The sequence below is a fragment of the Cricetulus griseus genome, chromosome 5, assembly GCF_003668045.3.
Source record: "Cricetulus griseus strain 17A/GY chromosome 5, alternate assembly CriGri-PICRH-1.0, whole genome shotgun sequence".
Lineage (NCBI taxonomy): Eukaryota > Metazoa > Chordata > Mammalia > Rodentia > Cricetidae > Cricetulus > Cricetulus griseus.
The window spans coordinates 32179010-32199076 of NC_048598.1; the positions used below are offsets into that span (position 1 = coordinate 32179010).

Genomic DNA, 20067 nt, shown 5'->3' on the forward strand with positions numbered 1-20067 from the left:
TTCTTTAATGTTTCCCACCCTACCTTCTCCCCACCCCAGTCTCACCTGTTGTAAATTGGGTGCTTGTGGCATCACTTTCATTGGTTCCCCGGACTGCGCTGACAGAGACCTCATAGCGGGAGCCAGGTCTAAGTGCTTGCACTGAGTACTGGCTTAGGGGAGGCTGCAGCCGGAAGGTGGTCCTCCCACCTTCCCCACCCACTAAGCCGTATTTCAAAAGAATGAAGTCTACTTTGGCTCGAGGTGGGGTCCACTCCACAAAGGCCACAGTGTCAGAGACATCTCGAACTAGGATCTGCGTGGGCCCATCAATGACTGCAGGAGAAATAGAACATGCTGTTGATTCAGAAGTAAGCATTCTTTGGCATCGGTTTACCCCCTTTGCATCTTACACTAGCTTGCTTGGTGGGATGGGTTTCCTCGCCCCATTGTTCTGATATAGGGAATATGGGCTATAGAAAGAAGAATTCTCCTCCTTGAGCAAACATTTGCTGACCATGAACACTGACATTCAGTTCTCCTGGGACTTGGTCTCTTTCTCCATCCATTGACTGTAGGTTTCAGGTCCTGGCATTTTCCAGTCTGGGCAGGGGAAGGACACTTACTAGCTTGGATGACTCTGACCTATTTCTTTCAGAGGTAATGACACAGGAAGAGAAAATAAACTTCTGCCTGATGCCCAGCTCTTACCTTCACTGAGCCCAGAGGAAAGCTCAATGAGATAATGGAGACAAATGAGACCCAACTTTGGTTGCCAAAGGTCTCATCATGAGTATTCAGAAGTTATTCCTATCAAACTTCATTCAGGCTGGCCAACCAGCCTGGCATTTGCATATGTGGACACGAAACATGGCATTCAGGAAAATGTGCTCATCTGAATACAAAGAGCTTGAACCCTGGAGTTGTTTTTGCAAGCCCCCAACCCCACCCCATGACCCAACAAGTGCATGCATGTTTCTGAGCCTGAGGACACTGGATACAAATGATTTGCCCAGGTTCTCTGGCACTAGAGATTGGTTCTAGAATTAGCCTGTGTAGAGCCAGGGCTGATGTGGTGAGTCTCTGCCACACTTATGGAGGGGAGGGATGATGGGAGGGAGGTATAGGTTTATAGATAACCAGGAATACGTGACCACGTGAGCTTATGAAAAGACATAAAGAGTAACTCAATTTCTGGCATTCCATTTTATGGTTAAAATCTTTTATGTGGCTCAAGTATATTTCTGGTCCCAGGCTTCTAAGAAACATTTTATGTACCTTCCAGTAAATTTTCTTTTGCTTCAGTTAGTTTAAGTGACTTTCCATAGATTGTTCTGGAATCTTTGGCTAAGATTTTGTTTTTAAATCTGTGCACACTGGACACTTTTTATTCTGTCTCCAGCATGGGCATCTCTATCAGGACCACCGCAGGCTCAACTTTTCAAAGTTGGGCCATTCGCCAGGCACCCCACTCTCAGCCCATTTCCTATTAAGAAACTTAGGGCTCTGGTCTAGTGTCAGCTAAAATTAAAATCATTAGACTATTTTGGTACTACCTGGTTTGGAATTAAAATGAATTTCAATGTTTCAAACTGGAGGTAGTCATGTGTTTCAACAGAAAGCAGCCATATGGTTTCTTTGTAGCATGATGCAGCTTCAGGTAACTCAGAACCTTTGTTATTTCACTTAATTTAATTACAGGTTGGCCAAACGGGGCCCTTCTAGCTATGGCTTAAGTTCATTCTCTGAGACACAATATACACTCAACGAGTGCTGAGTGAATGGACAAACCTCTTCATCCATTAGAACAGGGGTGGGAGAGGATCTCACTGAACTGGAGCTTTTTGAGAAAAAAAAAAAAAGATGGCATGGGGGAAAATCAGATAACCACATAAAGCTTTTGTCCTTCAACTCTTTAGATCCAAAAAACCCTAATCATAATGGATTGGCCATATTAGAATGTGATTATGTAGCACACAGGGCGTTAGCTGCAGGAGGTCTTGTATTTGCATTCATAAAATGGCCTGCCTGGTAAAAGCCAGTCTGAGTGCAGATGAGGACTTAGAGCTTCCCAGGAGGGGGTTGGTGTAGGTCAGAGCTTAGCAGAAGGAAGTAATCAAATGATTGTTTCTTAAAAGCGGCAGACAAGGATGGGAGCCAGCCATCGTTCTTGCTGCACCTTGGATTCTGCCCTTCCTTGGTCAATTGGTCATAACGTCCTGTTCCAATCAAGGCTGTAGCAGCTTGCTTTCAGTCTCAGCACTAATTTCTAAATGAATACAAGTCCTTTCAAAAAGTGGAATGCATGAGTTTTTTTCTTCTTTCTCTTCTTTACACTTTTCTTATAACTTTGTCCACAACTCGACTCCATTGAGCAGGATTGTTCTTAATTGAAAGCTGCCTAGCTTTCCCATGGTTTCCTAAATCTAGAGCTTTTAATTTTAAGGGACTCTCAAAAAGTACTTCAAATTTTATTTTAAAAATTGCTTTGGATATAAAACCAAGGCTGGGTTGGATTGCTTCTTTAAGTGCCCTCAATACCCTGGAAGTAAATTACTCAACTAGAACAATCTCTCTGCTCTTCCCAATTGCCTTTTCTTTCCAGTCTTTTACCAGTTAATGCTTTCTTATGGCAGTCATAGGAATGGTGGGAGACACCACATATCAGAAGTGAGTAATCAGTGCTTGTTAACAAAGGTCCCTGCTTCAGAGTTGAACATAACCCTAAGCAACAGAATTGTGCCTTTGGCCTTCTGGAGAGTTCTCCAGAGCACCATGGCTTTGCCTCCATGGGGTTTCTTCTCAAGTTCACCTAATTATAACAGTGCTTTAATGAGCTTCCTCCTCATAGTGAAACTTTGTTTGTTTTTTTTTTTTTATCTTAAATGGATGTACAAAATACAAAACAGGTCAAAGCAAGACTTTTCCATCTGGCAGTATGGGAGAGAAGTAATTAGAGGTGCGGATCACACACACCCCATCCTGACCTTGAGACACAGCTCTGGAACCATGATGTACCAATACAACATAAGCTAATGCCAATATATATATGCTCAACTTTTTCTAGACTAAGTCTAAGTCTCAGAATCTGATGCTGTTAGTTTGGATATGGCTATCTAAGATTGAACCATTAATCCATAAACATTGTTGTATTGCATAGTGCTATGGTTCCCTTTTCTACCTAAGTCAACTTTTTGTTCTGGACTTAAGAGCAGTTTTCTGGTTATGGAAAAGAAAACTGTATTAATATTCATCTATCTCAGTTTTTGTTGCTAACAGGGAAAGTTGCTTAAACCCTACATCTCAGCTTCCCCATCAATAAATGAGAGCCAAAAATGAATACCAGATGTTACTTATCACTTTGGAGCAACTCTGAGGGGTCACACACATGCACATCACAGTGAATAAATTACAGCACTCAAGCTGAACATCCTTTGCCAGCTAAGAGTACAATAAGCCAAAATATGACATGATTAATGAATTGATCTTGAAAATATAATGATTCTGAATGAGATAAAGTGTGGCACAAAATAATAACTTGAGCCATCACTTTGATCAGTGATTTAACTCTGTCTACTGGTTCCAAGTAGTCTGCCCCCTACTGCCTTTACTTCTAGCATGTTTTGTATATATGTATGTATACCAAGTACTAAGCATCATCAGTATAACAGTAATTATGTTGTATACTGTATTTAATCTAATCCTCAATTCAATAGAGAAAGTGTTATAAAACAGGTTGAGGTTTAGAAAGATTTAGTTAAATTTCTTCAAAAATGTAGTTGAGAATGAGTTGGCTCTTGCTGGCTTCAAAGTTTATGACAATAGGAGGTTGATGAATGAGGCTTCTTAATGAGTGAGACTAGGAAAACATACTGGAGCTATTGATAGAGAATTTCCTCAGGAACACTGGAACAATTCCCCAGGTTTCTGTGCTTGCAAAGATGAGTACAAAGGGAATAGAGTCTGCTAAGCACCTGGCAGAGCATGTCCATTTTCAAGTTCCTACATCATTTCAGCTCTGTGATGAATACTAGCATCTTCCTTACTTGTCCATTCCTTGTAGTTCTTTGGGCAGCCATGGAAAGAGTTGGAGGCACTTACCAGTGGAGACACTGGCAGAGGTAGGAGGGCTACGGGCTTGTTCCTTTAGAGCCACAACATTCACAATGTACTCCTCTCCAGGTTTCAGTCCTGTCTGGTTAAAGGAGGTTACATCGCTGGGGAGCTGAGCAATCACCCCACCTTCATTGTTCTGGAGAGTAGGGCGAAACAGAGGAATCACAATGGTCACTGAGAAAGAAATACGATGAGAAAAAGATAAAGGAGCAGGAGCAGGATGCTAACCAACTGTGTACACTGGAAATTAAAAAGCAGACTGCCCCTGTTCCCTACACCCTAGCAGCTGAGTACTTGGGGCCAGGAACATGCTGAACAGGCTCAATAAGAACAAGTTTTCAAGAACATTTCTTTGGCCTGTCCTGACTTTTCTGAGTTTGCCACCCCCTCACCCCCCAACACACACACACACACACACACACACACACACACACACACACACACAACTAGTCATACAGTGGTTCAGATTGACTCTTATCAAAGATTTAATGTTTGATGGTCCATAACAATTTTGGCACCTATTGTAATGAGTATGCCATTAGCTGTATATAATAATGTACTTATATGTGCATATATATATATATATGTGTGTGTGTGTGTGTGTGTGTGTGTGTGTGCGTGCATGTGTACGTGTGTGTGTTATATTAAAATCCAAGACATTATCATATTTTTTAAAACCCAGAGCTATTGTCTCACTCTGTTTTCTTTCTTTTGGTGCCACCCTGGTTGCCAATCTGTGACCATCATGTTTTTCCTTCACTCACACCATGAAATACAAAGAAAACAAAAAGGAACAAAGAAAGAAATAGAAATGGGAAGGACAGAGAAAAGAGACAAATATGTGGAAAAAGAAATGTGAAAAAGCAATCTGATGATGTTGGGTCCAGGATTTATTATTAATTTTAATCTATCATCTATGTATGTATGTACATACGTATGTACCTACCTACCTCCATCTATCATTTTCTGTCTACCTACTTTTTTTTTCTAATGTGTGCTTTGGAAATAGCAAAGGCAGAGATCTTTTTGTAACCCTGCCATTCTTATGTGTTCTTTGGTCTCTATTTATGTCACTTGGGTGCTCCATATATAACTTATAGCCATGCTCTTATAAATCAATGTGATAAATGTTCCCTTCCTGTGGCTTCAGCCTATATATTACAGCATATATGCAGCCATGTATTTGATCTTGACTTGCCCTGACTAGCTCGTCTCATTCTACATTTTATATATTATATGTAGAGCAGGAAAACTTGACAGTTATTTTTTTCCTGTCTGAGAAGCAGGATGACATGATTCTTCCTGCCTTGTTATAAACCCAGTTGCCTGCAATTCTTTATTGGCCATTTAATTCAGGTAAGACATATTCTAACAGATTTGTATAGAACATCTGTTTAGGTGTACTTAGCTTGCTGTGACATTACTATATCCACAAAAGAGTGTGTAAGCTCTGGAGTAGAGCCTGAGACTCAGGTTCTACTTAAACTTGGAAAATGATGTCACTTAAGATCTGTGTCTTGGTCTCCTTAGACTAAACAAAACTAAATGTAAAATGAAGGCTCATATTCCATTTGCTTGAAGGTCTTTTGTAGCTACAACAGTCATGGCTCCAGGAACTTTGGAGTAAAAGAACAGTAAAACCACAGTCTTGTTAGCCAAAAATGTGTCAGCTGTCATTAGGTCTGATGAATGACTCAAAAAATGCTTTTTGATAGTGAGGGATGGAGACAGAGGAAAAGAGTGTGCTGAACTCCACATCCATGAGTGATGCTTAGGGAGAATATGAGCAGAGCCAACAAATGCTGGAAACTGGAACAGCGCTGGTGACTTGCAGACAGTTCTGGGACCCATAAAATAAAACACTACTTTAAAGACCAGAGAGGACTCTCAGAACACTTTTACTCATGAGCTATAATAATGAATTTCTTAAAGGAAAAACTTACTTAATGGATTCTAAATTCATTTTTGACTAATTCAGGAAAACCAAGACACATTTTACATCTCTAAGCATCAGAGGTTGAAAGCCACAGCTAACTTTTATATATTTTTTTCTCTACACTTATCTGTAGGCTTTCTGTGTGACTGGTTCCATTTGTGCAAAGGGGAGGACTCAACTCTTTGAAGGCTTGGTTTTCAGGCTCACTACAAGCACAGCTCTCCAAATTCTGGTGGCATTCCCTCAGCAGACAGCTGGATCTCAGCTCTACTTCTACATGTCCCATCACACAAGGCCTGCAGCTGAGCTCAGGTTACATTTGTTAGGCAGTCCTCTGGCCTTTGTGAGGACAGTGTCCTACAGCCCAGACACTCACAGCATGTCTTTCTGTATCTTCACTGGCTTTGGCAGTTACATCAGATAGTGCCTTCCTTGTTGCCCCTAAATCTAAGCTGAGGATAGGGATATGCCAAATCAGATTTGTTTAAGCGAGCTGCAAGTTGAGTGTTACCTTTGGAATGAAGCTGATCTCCCACCCATCGAAGGGGAATGAAAAGGGCTCCCACTGCACCTCCACGGTGGTCTCTGTGATCGTCTTGAACTGTAGCCCTTGAGGAGTGGAGACATCTGGAACACAGCAATGTGGGTGGCAATGTCATGGCCATCCCTGGCAGGGGCAGTGATCGCTTCCTGGTGCTTTGTCTTGTGACCTCCCTTGGTGTCCTGGGTGAGGAGAGGTGTGGTGGGCAATCCCAGTCCTGCTGCAGACAGAGTCTCGGTGGCAGGATCAGCACACTGTCATGTGGTCCTGGTGCTCAGTGTGTGGGAATACATGAGCAAACTTAACAAATGTAATCATTAGTTCTGTGCTTTCTATTACATAATAGAAAATGTTAACGCTAAAAATTTAAAAATCATGTTTTCTTTTCCTTACTCATGTGGTAGATCCTGGCACTGAATAAAAATCCTTTCTCAGAGGACTCATGTAAGATGTCATGCAGGATTCCTGGGAGGCAAAATAGTGGCCAATATTGGCATTCCCATTTTAGACCCAGGCAAAGGGAGGCACGGAGGAGGCTGGCTGGAGCTGTGGGATAAAGCCAGCTCCAGAAAAAGATTGGATGCTTTCCATGAGTATCTGAGGTGCATGCAAAGTATTGGGACTCAAACCATTACACCTTGGATGGTAAACTTGCCACTTTAGGTATATAAAGATAGCATAGGCACATACAGAGTGTTGCTCCCATTTCTTCTCTAAATTCCCTCCTGTTCTTTCTTCTCCTGTTCACCTTTGCCTTACTTATCTAGTTTTGCTTTGCTCTTAATCTTCTCTTTTTTTTTTTTGCTGCCACCGCCCCAAACACACACACACATAAACAGGTTTAGTGAGGTGGAAGTATGTCACCATCCCTGAAATACAACAGTGTGACTTTTCACAGTTCTCTAGGAAGCCTGCTCCCATTTTAGTGTTGCTTCTCAGGCTATTCCCACTGGAAAAGGACAGATTCTTATTTTATTTTTTCTCTGTGGAGAAGCTTCTTTTGCTCCTTGATGGAAAGGCAGTGCCAATTCTGAAGCCAATTGAAGGAATGGCAGGTGTGTTTACATGACTTGTCTTTGTTACCCTAGGAGTGAGCCTGAGGGGATGCCCCGAATTGGCACAATAAATGCCATCAGAGATGGAAAACACATCAAGACATGGGTATGGATCAGAGAGGAGTGGCTTCCGGATGGGCCAGGCACTCCAGTGGGTGACGCATCGCCCAGCACAGTGGGGAAAGCAACAGAGTGACCTGCCTCTACACAGTCACTGAAGATGTTTAAAACTAGTTCTCAGGCACCAGATTTGTTTTTAAAGAGTCAAATATAAACAGAGATCATTGTAGGCAGATTAACACACTTTAGCATTTGTGGAGGAGTCCAATAACATTGTAAAACTTTGGCCACCTACAAATGGGACAAGGTAACTTTCTTAAGCCTTTGTCTCTGTCTTTGCAGCTTTCAAATTTCAGTCTTTGACCTCTTTGAGGTCCTCAAGACCAACTCTTTTACTTTGACATGTCTTTTTTTCTGAGTTTTTCTGGCAATTGCTATCCAAATGCCATTTTTCATTTGAGACCTACATAAATTGGGCTCAAATCTCTTATTCTCTATTTGGCCCTAAGTTCTCTTTACAGACCCTAGGGGCTTTCTGAATTCTAAGGGTCCCTGTTTCCATGGCCACCCATCTTGTTCCAGTCTCTTGTTTCAGCCCTCATCGTTCCCATGTTCTCTGTGTAGAATCCAGTTAGGCACAGCCCCCTTTCACTGATGTCTCTAGGAAGTGTATAGGCATCTGTTCACACAGATTATGTACTAGATCCTTCAGGGTAGCACAAATGTGGGCTGCTGGCCAGCTACTGGAAATTTCTTTCAGGGGAGTTGCTCATTTTAGTTTTGGAAAGTTGAAAGTAATACACACTCTTTATAACAATTTAAGAAATAAGTATACGAGAGAGAGAGAGAGAGAGAGAGAGAGAGAGAGAGAGAGAGAGAGAGAAGAGAAACAGCATTTCCTTTCTCTATTTTTGGGCAGATTCAATATGAACACTTGTAAGCTATCACTTATATTTTTCTATGATAAACTATGCATATACCAAACATAGAGAAGGATCTAGAGGAGGTCTTCCTTGTTATAAAGAAACAATGAAAACTTTCAGAAATTATGCATCATGGATTCAGCCCAGCTTGCTTTCTGTCCACATCTTCACTATCACTCTCATCATTGTAGTTTTCTAAGTTATCTTCTAGAACCTCAACTTGTGTTATTACTAAAGTGAATATCAAGAGATTTTGCTAAAATGAAAGGTCATAAAGAAGTGATGCTACTTATAGAAGTAGGTGTTGTCATCTGTGAATTAAAATAATGCTATTTTTTTTCCACACTCTGCTTAGCACTCACCACCTGTAACATTGAGCTCTTGTTTGTTATATTTCAGAGCTCCTAGTTTTGAATCCCTAACTAGATTCAAAGTCTGTATAAATCTCACACCTTCCTCGACTTCTATCAGAGTCCAGTTTCTAACAAATCAGGTGCTCAATAATTAAAATATTTTTGTTCTAGAATTCATGGATGTTGCCTGAATTTAGAAGCTCTCCTCATCACAAGTGCCTGTTTAATGGTGGACACTTTTTAAAAATAGGTCACATCTGAAACCCTTACCCCCAAGAGCAAACTATTGCAGGCATCCCTAAAGAATTAAGAAAAGACACTACTATCATGAATGCCTATGATCTCATGTAGGAGAAAATAAAAATGAAGCAGGACGGGGAAATGGTACGTACGAGTGGCCACCTTGGCAGTGATGGGAAGGCTGAGGATGTTGCTAATGACAGCGTAGACGCTGATGTTGTAGGTGAGACCTGGCTCCAGCTCCGTGATGGTGACACCACTCCAATCTCCAGGCACCCGCTGCTGGAGCTGGAGGCCCCCCAGGGCCATCGGCTGGTAAGAGATCACATATTCCGTCACTGCCATCGGCCCGTCCCATTCCAGCTCAATGGACCTGTCGCTGATACCAGCCACTCGCAAGTCCTCTGGAGGGGCAACTACCAGGAGGCAATACACAGACAGCATGAGCTCAGAGGATTGCCTTTCCCAGCCTGGACTCAACTTTCTTGCTCATATTTCACCCCCTAGTTAAAAGTCTGGAGTTTTGTTGGACTCCATGACTTGCTCCTCTACTGGAAGATGCCAAGCTCCACAAGGCCATAAATGAATGTGGTGCTGAAGCTGGTCCCTTACTGCTTTGTGAAGGCTGACTGTTAAATTATCAGAATTCTGCCTGACCATTCCTGGGTATTGTCATTGTTAAAGATGGAGTGCTATGAAATGGTAATTAAGCAAACTGCATCTAAAAGGTAATTATTTCAGACCTGCCACTTTCAAATCATTTCATTGCATTTTACAATTAACTATACCTTTAAGCTGATTCTTGTGTGTTGCATCTGTGGTAGAAATACTATGTAGTTGTGTTCTGTTGCATATCTATTCACAACCCCATGCTTAATCACGTCACACAAGCGGCTTGAAACCGGCCATGGAGGTGATTACACCATGGAAATTTGCAAAAGCCACAAATAAGAGCTTGCTAGTTTGTTTTCCTTCAGAGAGCCAGTTAGATTTTTCACAGCACACTGTGACCAGCTAAACAGTTTAGTAGTTTAATAAATTACTGCCATCAAACTGTCCTGACAGTCAGGGTCTTATTCAGCAAGTGGAAATTAAGACTATTTCCTGTTTTTCCTACAGGAAAATTATAAGAAGCCTAAACAACATGTCCTGTATCTCACGGCCTAATGAAGATGCCCAGAAGTCCTTTATTATAATCCCCCTCCCCCTTAAAAGGACAACATTTAGATTCTGAAGCAAATGTAACTTGTTTCAAACTAATTTTCATTAGCCTTGACCTTGCAGATGACAACCAGGGAGCATTCTTGAGAGCTTTGCTTTTCTCACTTGTCCAGCTTTGCAGAGTTGCCAAAGGTTAAACCATATTGAGATAGCCTTTCTTGTATAGCTCCCTTGGGAAGCCAAGCTTCACTGTAGGATGCGTATCAAATCATTGAACCTTTAAGGCTAATTAGAAGGCTAACTCTAGTGTCTATAATTGGACCCGCTCATAGATTACAGCAAAGATCAGGCCAAGATTTAAGTGATTGTAATTAACTTTCATGTTTGTAGGTAGTAGAGGTTTGGTTCCCTTTGGTTTCAGAGTTGTCACTGGTTTTGAATTTTTCTTCTGGGTAACCTCACCCTTTAGAAACAAGCAGGGCTTGGCCAGGCACTTTTCACAGCAACATGAGAGTATGAGAGGAGAGTGCCCCTGCCTCAAATTCACACCAGAAACCTCAAATTCTTGGCTAACAGAGCTGAGGAACCCTTATCTGATTCAAGATTCCTGGGTAAGAATAATATCACAGTCCTACAATACTGGCTATTTGCTTTGCCCCCAACCATTCTGTGCATAAAACAGCTGAGAAAATAAACTTTCTTCCAAGTGAAGAGGGAAAACACTATCTGAAGCAGGAAGTCTATGCTTTCTTCTTATATAATCAATTGATTTGTTTTTGTTCTCACAATGTTGCCCAGGCTGTACTAGAACTTACAATTTTCCTGCTTCACCCCATCTCCCCAATTTCTGGGATTATAGCTCTGTACCATTATTCCCATACATGTCTTAAAATTTGCTCCGAACAAACTTTAAAAACTAAGTATAAATAAAACTTAATTAAACCCTTAAATGTCCTGTTTATGGCTCTGACATCATAAACGCTGAAGTGCACTAGTAGACAGCCTGCCATTATTTGTCATGGTGTTTCTGGTGGATATTTGTTATGTACCAGGCAAAACACTAATCACTTTATCCTGGGTTATCCCAATTCAACCTCCCACCAGCACAGCAGGATAGGTTTTATTATTTCTCCTAATTTATACACAAGGAAACTGAGGCACACAGCAAATAAAGACAGAAGTAAGGATTTGAGCCTGGGCACAATGACTAGAGAAGCTGTCAGCAAACACATAATTCTGGATTACAGTTTTAAAACATGTCAGACATGCCATTCAACTAGTTAAAAAAAAAATCCTTTTGTAGCAGTCCTGGGAGGTAGTTCAGTAAGGCAGGGTAATCTGGGGGGCTGAGTGGAGGGGTGTGTCAAACTCCAGGGAACTGAGTCAGAGCAGAACTAACTCCCACACTCAGATCTTTCCTGGAGGGGGCTATCCATTGTACCTGTTGTCTTCTTTCATTTATGTACAGCCCTTCAAGGACTGTGTAGAAGCTCCATGAGAAATTGTCCAGAAGACCTACACTTGTGTTCAACAGAATTTTTTCTTGTCCTGCCTCTTGCAAATCAACACCTTTACTCTGAGACTTATTGTCAGGACTCTTCCTGTCAGTGTCAGAAATGGTCACTCCAAATTTCAAATCACTGACAGCTCTTGGGACTAGTCAGTGTATTCCTTTTTTGGTTCCTTCTTCCAGAAAAATGGAGCTAATGATAACAGCAGTGGGTGATCTAAGTTTAGTATTTAGAATCTTCAAGAACATAAGATGCAGGGAAATTTTCATCTTGCCATCTTAGACATGTTAATACTGCCTTCACATCTGCCCAAGGGAATGGCATCTGCTGGTATCCGTGGTAGAAGTACTCTGGTGAGTGATAGGCCAATGAAGGTGTCAGCAATCACTCTCAAACAAAGCAATACAGAACTATAAAGCAAACTGCAAAAGAGATGTGCGCAGTGTGTGTGTGGTGGGGGGCAAATCATTTGCACTCTTACTCTTATTGCCAGTTTCATCTTGAGTCTCATGGAGAAGCAAGGGGCTAGAAAGGAAGAGGCTGGCTGGAGGATGCAGGACTGTTTATTTCCAAAGCAGCCTTGCCATTTACTTTTCAGATCTTGCATCACTTTTGTACTTAGTGAGCACACAGGGAGGCACTTCCAGGCCGTGTTTTGCTCCATAGAGCAAGTGGTTCCAGGAGGCAGAGGTAGGGCAGCTTGTCTTGACAGAGCTGACAAGGATGTTAATGGATCTGCCCACATCTCACTGAATTCCAGGGAACCATGTCCTGCTCACACTTAGGGGGCTTCCAACAGCTCATTCACCAGCTCCTGCCCTAACCACCACTGTGGGATGGATATACACAATGTATTCTAGGTGCTTCTCATTAAAAACAAAACACATTTGCCGGTCCCCGTATTTATGTCAAAAAGACTGCTCCTTGTGTATTTGATACCAGAGATTTTATTCTTTTTGTTTGTTTGTTTGGCTTAGCATCACAAAGAGACTTAGAGAATGCTAGAAGTTGGTGGGTGACCAGAGTTCCCATTCTTAGTCCGTTTTAATGAGCTGTTAGTTCTGGGAAGAACCCATTTCTGAATGCTGCTTTTCAAATCTGTAGGAGAAGCCCAAAGCAGCTTTTCTCTAAGGCTTGTTTTAAGTGCTCAGACTCAGGAGGCTTTGTTGTATTATCTTTACACAGGCAGAGCACAAGGCAGAAAAACATACCATGAGCAGAGGTCAAGCCTAGCAGTCAACTGTAATGGCCTTGCTGCCACTAGTCAATTGTACCAAAGCTAGGATATGGGACCTCACAATGAAATTCATATGTTGGACAGCTATTCTACATGTCCCACTGAAGAAAAAATGGTGACCTACAAGGAAGGCTACTTTGTGGCTGCCCATGTTTTCCCCTTCCTGGCCCTTCTGTCTTCTTTCTCTGCACTCCTGGGAGCTATCTTGTGTGTACCTGGCCAGAAATGTCAAACAGTAAGTAAATAGGCCCCACTCCTACATCCTCTTCTCAAAGAGCTAGTAAAATAGCACTTTAGATAATGACACACATCCCTTTCTGGAAGAGACCTGTGGCATTTGGTTTTAAAGGCAGGCATCAAGAGGACCTCCCGCAATGAGAGGTGGCTCCATGGTTGCTATAGAAACAGATGGAGATTATGCAACTGTCCTTCCTCATGGGCTTTGAACCAGTAAAGAAAATTTATCTGGGTTTGCAGACATCTTTCTCAAGATGCACAGAGCTGACATGTCAGAAGTAGCATGTATGCTAGGCTAGGTGTTGACCCAGCTGTAGCTATATTAATAGCTGGTGAATCTTGCCTGATATGATCGAGGTATCATAACTTAAGTTCAGTTGGAACACTGGAACAGGTTGTTTTGTTTTTCAAACAGACCTGACCCCGTGGAAAAGCATGTTTTGATTGTATTAAGAAGCATGTGTGCCATAGAATAACATTAAAACAGCAATGACTCAAGCTGACCCTCGGCCTCCTCCATAAGGGGCATCCAGGAGCCTCATACTCTTGAGGGGAACAAGATTATGCTTCAGGTTTACAGCAATTGTCCTAGTGCTTCGGATTCAGAAGAGCTGAGGGTTAATGTCTGTTTCAGTTCTGTTTTGGAATAATTGGTATAATGACCATACTTTTAGAAAGGAATTTCAATTCAGTAAACAGAATTGAAAGGCTAGATGAAATAATTAAATATAGAAGAAATGTAACATAGGGGGAAAAATCTTTCTAAGCAGCGAGTTTAGCACTTTGTTGCCATTAATCCTTTAGAAGAGTTCAATTTGAAGCCACCTATGCCGATGCTGAATAACAGAAAGCTGTGGAAGCTGGCTTCCCAGGCTATGTCCCTTGGAAATTACTAGAACTGCTCAATTAGAAAGTTTAAAAATGTTGTTTGTTTTTATTTATTTAAAAATTTCCCAGGAGGCATTCTGAGTTCATAACGGAAAGGATCAATTACTTAATCTATACTTGTAAGAGCACGAATGTATCAGCAATAGTTCCTGATTTAGTCGGAGGAGGATGAACAGTAGAGAAACAATGAAAACAATATCATCTGTGGACAAAACATAAAAATCACCCCCAGCCCCGTGAAATACTGCCATCTCTCTCACAGCTGGATTTAGGTTTTAGAGCACCATGGCAGGACACGGCTGTCCTATCATTTCCTACAATATAGGCTACATATGGAGTTGGTTCCTGTCTGTGCTATAGTCATTTGGAACAAAATGAGTCATATCTGTTTAATAGTCTATACTAATTGCTAAAATGCCAGCTCCTTGGTAATTTCATAAATGTAATCTCATCCTGCTATCTGTAAGATAGCCAGATAAATAGAGAACTAGGGCCATCCTTCCTCAAGCAGTGATGTAAGATGTTGAGATACAGAAGCAGATGAGTAAGTACAACTCGTGAACTCCCGTGAGTTAAAGACCAGCCTTACCTAGCATGATTCCCTGACCTTTTTGGACTTGCTGTGATTTGAATATGGTTTGCGTTGTGTCCCCCTAGGCTTCGGGAGTTGAAATTTCATCCCCATTCTGAGTTATTAAAAGGATTTCAAACTTAATCTGACAATGGTGTATAGAGATCGGGTCACCGGAAAGTGATTCAGACTAGCGGGGTCATCACTGTAGATCCCGGTGGTCGCGTCCTAGTGCTAAACAAGGACAGAGATAGGAAGATTCACACACATGTTCCCCATCCCTTGTCATGTGACTCCTTGTGCTGTTCTGCTGCTCCACCAGCAAGAAGGCTATAACTAGATGTAGCTGCTTAACCTTGAACATCTAGAACTGAGATCCCAAATAAACCTCTTTATAATGCAACCACATGGTTCTTACGTTATTTGGCAATAGAGAATGAACTAATAAACCAGGCACTCCTACCTTAGGGACAGTAAGGTGTAGACATCTTTATTACCACTGTCTTTGTTCTAGTCTCAGTAGAGACCCAGATCTCATCCTGAATGTGACCTCACCAAGTGTTATGGACTCAAAAACAGTTGCCACGGAAAACAGATAAAGTACAACCAAGCTGGGAATTATTTTGTCCCTGCCCCTCCATTCTTTCTCCCCAATCAATTGGAGCTCTAGCCCCACAGCATTCCCCTTCCTACCTGCTGAGCAATCCGGGCCCTGGTAGCCCTCCTCACAGATGCAGAGGCCCTCCTGGCAGTGTCCTCGCCCACTGCAGCCATTCAGACACCGTCGCTGGCTGCAGTCCTCACCAGCATAGCCTTCTTGGCACAGGCAGGTACCGTTGGCACATTGCCCCTTCCCTGAACAGTCCTCGGGGCACCGGAGCTCCCTGCAGTCCTCGCCTGTGTAGGGCTCTTCACAGACACATTCCCCATCCACACAGAGCCCCCGGGAACTGCAGTCTGTTGGGCACCGAAGCTCAGAGCAGTCATCGCCGCTATACTCACTGTCGCAAATGCACTGGCCATCGACACACACACCCCGACTGGAGCAGCCCAGTGGGCAGTAGGGCTCTGAGCAGTTCTTGCCAAACCAGCCTTCATTGCAGATGCAGCCACAGGACTCAAAGCTAAAGTTGCCATGGCCACTGCAGTGAGGAACATAGTCCAGTTGTCCTAGAATGGCCAAGGAGAAGGTCAGAGGGCAGCAGTGGCCTCTCATAAATCATACTGGGGAGGGTTGAACAGAGACGTATACTCGTCCCCTGATCACATTGGTGCTGCTGAGAGTTAACTACAACTTAGTTTGGTACAAATGCAACTTAAGAAATGTTTTCACCCAGTGCAATCGTCTGTGCCTAACACAGCACTGAAGGTGAAGATGGGCAAGATTTGGGCCATTGTCCTCTTTCAGATAAACTTCTGAGCATCTTAGGTTAGGTTCCCTAGAAGTAAGCTAATAGGAACACTTATTAAAAAGTGTTCCTGGGAGAAGCTTTCTGTGGTATGATGGGTAGGGGGATCAGGAAGGGATGTGGTTGAGCCAGAGTACGATTATGCAAAGTCCCAGGAAGAGTAATTCAGATTCCTGCAGTATTCTAGAAACAGTACATTGCACACTTCCTCATGAGCTGAGGTCCTTCTCTGAGCACATGCAAGTTCTAGGGCCCTCTTTGGGCATGTCAAGTGTTATGATAGACTAAAGACATTCTTCCGCAGAAGAAGTCCAGGTGCCAGGTATAGGTGTGAGAGGGGCTGCAGGGGAATGCAGGCTGAGCACTAGATCCACTATGCAGGTGGAAGTCACATGTTACAGACCTGCCCCATCTTCTCCTTTCCTGCCACTGGCTACTGCACATGTGTCAACCCCAAGGTTTCTTCAAAGGCTTCCTGAAGCAAAGTTGCAGTTATTTTTTTTTTTTTGCTACAATACCTTCATGATTTCATGTATATATCTTGCCCCAGTCTTTTTGCATAATAAAGTCCAAGTTCAGTTTAGTGGTCCACATTGCCTGAAAAATATACTACACTGACATTGCTTAATGGAACTCATCCTAATAGATTTTTCCTAATCAGCCAATGATCTAAGTTGGCTGTTGGATTCTGGAGCAGGAGAGAACATACCTAGGGGAATCTATGGTTTTCTCTTGTTTTTAAACTCCACCAAAAAGATGGACCCACCAACAGGACTCACTGAAGAATAGAAATGTGGACATCTTGACTTCATTGTCTAATCACCACATTGCTTGTCAATAATCTGAGGAAATTCTATAAAATGTTCCATTACTCAGATTAGCCCTCATCTTACTTTGACTTGGGAAGAATGGCTTTCATTTCTGAAGCTATAGGTCCCAAAGTTTGATAAAACTTTCCTCCACTTTCATTTTGAACTGTCAGATCATACAGAGGTGAACACTTACACCCAAGATTAATATGATGGTTGGTCCTTGTCATCCAGGACTGGAACTATAGCATCTGGGGGATCCTTTGGATGGAGAAAGCTGGGCACAAGGCTGACTGGGAGCAGCTAATGGTAGTCATTGCTAATTTAATGCTTGCTAGCAGCCAGGCTCTCATCCAACTAGGTGTGTTAATAGTTAATAGCTCAGTATTGCTCTCGTCTGTCACAGTTTGTAGACAAGGAAAGAAAGGCATGGGTTATGTGACTTCCTTAGATCACAATCCAGAGGTGGCAGAGCAGGTCTTAACTCGAAGTCTGACTTTGAAGTCTTGATCCCATCTTACAGTAAGGAACAGATGGACAAAGACAAAAGCAAATCTACTGAACAGTCAGGCTTTTGGAGAACAGGATAAGGTGTGTGTGTGTGTGTGTGTGTGTGTGTGTGTGTGTGTGTAAAAGCACATGTCTAGTTTATAGAGTGGATCAGGATAAAACTCCCATCTTGCTGCAGGAGAGGGGAACAGGTCCTCTGTGACCTTGATGACTTCCATTTGCTCAGAGGGGAGCAAACTGCAAGTGAATGGACAGAGCACCACACACTCTAGTCAGTCAGGTTAACATGAACGGATATCAACTCAACAGCCTGTGAAAACTAAAGATGAATGAAGACAGACATCAAATTCCCTGCCTGCCATCAAAGTTGCCATGCCGAGCCGATGTACCATTACCTGACTCATCCCTCCAAAATCAGGTTAATATATTTCAAACTGGGTAAGCAGTGTTGAGAATCCCTGAACCGAATCCCCAGGGAACGGCTGCATTTAGATCTTACAGATGACACATTAACTGAGAGCTATATAATAGGCACTTTTTTCTTTGACCCTGTGAAGAGATGCTGGGTTTCTCCTCCTCTCACTCCACCTCCCTCTCTGCTCAGCTCTCTTCTTTTCCCACCAGGGACCAGGCTGCAAGAGCTTTAGACTCTACCTGTGGCTGCGCTTTCCTGACAGCAGTTTGTGTTGCACTGGTCTCGCAGCAAGGACACCTCCCTCTCCAGCAACTCGATCCGGTTGAACAGCTCCTGCAGCATCTGGGCAGAGCTGGCACACGGGCAGGCTTTTTTGGGGAGGTTGATCCTGTGGGTGAAGGTGACCTGGCTTTCGTGATCTGAGGTTTGGCCTATGTATTCTGCCAGAGTATCATCTTCAGTGCTCACTTCCTGTTCTGCTGAAGTCTCCAGCCCTGAGGAGCAGAGGCTCTCCAGTGGGACGTTGATGTTGTACACATGGTTGAAAACCATAGGCTGTTCCTTGCTGGATGTGTTGTAGCTGGAAGTCCCTCCTTCCTCCTCCACAGTTTGTCTCTGGACCCGTTCAGTGGTCACCTCCAGCCGACACTCAGATGGCTTGAGCATGGATCCCAGCAGAATCAGGTTTACACCAATGAGCATGTTCTTCAAGACCACTGTTTCCCCATCGATCCCCATCCTCTCAGCCAGAGTGTGGTTCAAGAGCTCCCTGTAGTAGCCAGCATGGAGTTTTGGGAATCTGCAAGAGAAAGCAAGGGGCAAAGGTTCAGATGGCCTCTGAAACCTGTACCTGGGCACCATGGCTCACTCTGTAAAGCTAGAACATACATAGATAGAAGTTCTCTGAGGCTGTGGGAGAAACTGGGAAGAGAAGGAAATTGGGTTCTATATCAGAAAGCTGGGCCTTTGTTCTCTTGAAGACTGGATTCTTGATAATGGATAGTACTTCTATATAAGGGTATTGTTGTGGCCTTAATTTCAAATGGCCCCCCCTCTTAAAGCTTGTTGACAGATGAAGGGTTGAGAAGTGTTTGGATCATGAGGGTTTTGATTCTATCAGTAGGTTAATCCATTGAAGGATTCATACATTCACAGCATTACATATTGTGGGCATACCTTTGAAGGGCTATGGTGATTTAAATCAGAATGGCTCCTATAGGCTCATACATTTGAATGCTTAGTCACCAGGGAGTGGGGCTATTTGAAAGGATTAGAAGGATTAGGAAGTGTGTCTTGTTGGAGGAAGTGCCATTGTGGGCAGTGTTGAGGTTTCAAAAAGCTCATGCCAGGCCCAGAATCTCTTCTCTGTCTCTGCCTATAGATCAGGATGTAGCTCTCAGCTATTGTTCCAGCACCTGCCTACAGGCCACCATGCTCCCCACCACAATGATGATAAACTAAACCTCTGAAAATGTAAGCAAGCCCCCAACTAAATGTTTTCTTGTATAAGAGTTTCCTTAGTAGTTGTGTCTCTTCACAGCAATAGAACAGTGACTAAGACAGGGGTACATCTTATCCCCAGCCATTTGTCTTCTCTAGCTTCCTAGCCACCATGAGGCAAGCAGTTTTCCTCTGCCACAATAGATGGAAACCTTTGAAATAACAAGACAAAAAAGTCCTTCTTCCCTGAGGATGTTTTTATTTGTTATTTATTTATTTATTTATTTATTTATTTATTCAGGTCTTTTATCACAGAACTGAAATGTCAGACTAATGTTGCAATTTAGGCACAGAATCCAATAGTCTGTCCCTACAGTGCACAAGGAACTTCTAGAACATATTCCAGAAATGGAGGCTCTATGAACAACCTCTTCCAGTGAGGAGAGCTCGGAGCTTCTTTTCACTTCTAAATGAAAGTTAGGATGAAGCAGACCACAGAAACTTAGGGGCATTCCCATGTCGCCTCAGATATTTATTATGAAGGGATCTCACTGGGCATGTCAAATAACTTATCCACCATCAGCTCTTTAAGCTCACCTATTCAATAGAGGTTGACTTTACAATAATCAACCAGCCAAATAATGTAGTTCCAGGCAGTTTGTGATTGTTAATTATC

The 20067-nt window shown here is 42.7% G+C and overlaps 1 protein-coding gene across 2 annotated transcripts in view; it reads right to left on the bottom strand.

Annotated features, from left to right (window-relative positions):
* The window catches only part of Tnr (tenascin R), a 75121-nt gene extending 56432 nt beyond the window's left edge, over window positions 1–18689 (bottom strand). The window contains exons 1-6 of one of the 2 annotated variants that reach the window (XM_027417270.2): window positions 18191–18689; window positions 15502–15978; window positions 9356–9619; window positions 6543–6658; window positions 4081–4231; window positions 46–315 (exon numbers count right to left, since the gene is read on the bottom strand). In XM_027417270.2, coding sequence (XP_027273071.1) covers window positions 46–315; window positions 4081–4231; window positions 6543–6658; window positions 9356–9619; window positions 15502–15978; window positions 18191–18689 — 1777 coding nt within the window. Of the gene's footprint in view, window positions 1–45; window positions 316–4080; window positions 4232–6542; window positions 6659–9355; window positions 9620–15501; window positions 15979–18190 lie in introns of those variants that run through there. The other variant, XM_027417271.2, reaches the window with a different exon arrangement.
* Between the last annotated feature and the right edge of the window lie 1378 nt (window positions 18690–20067).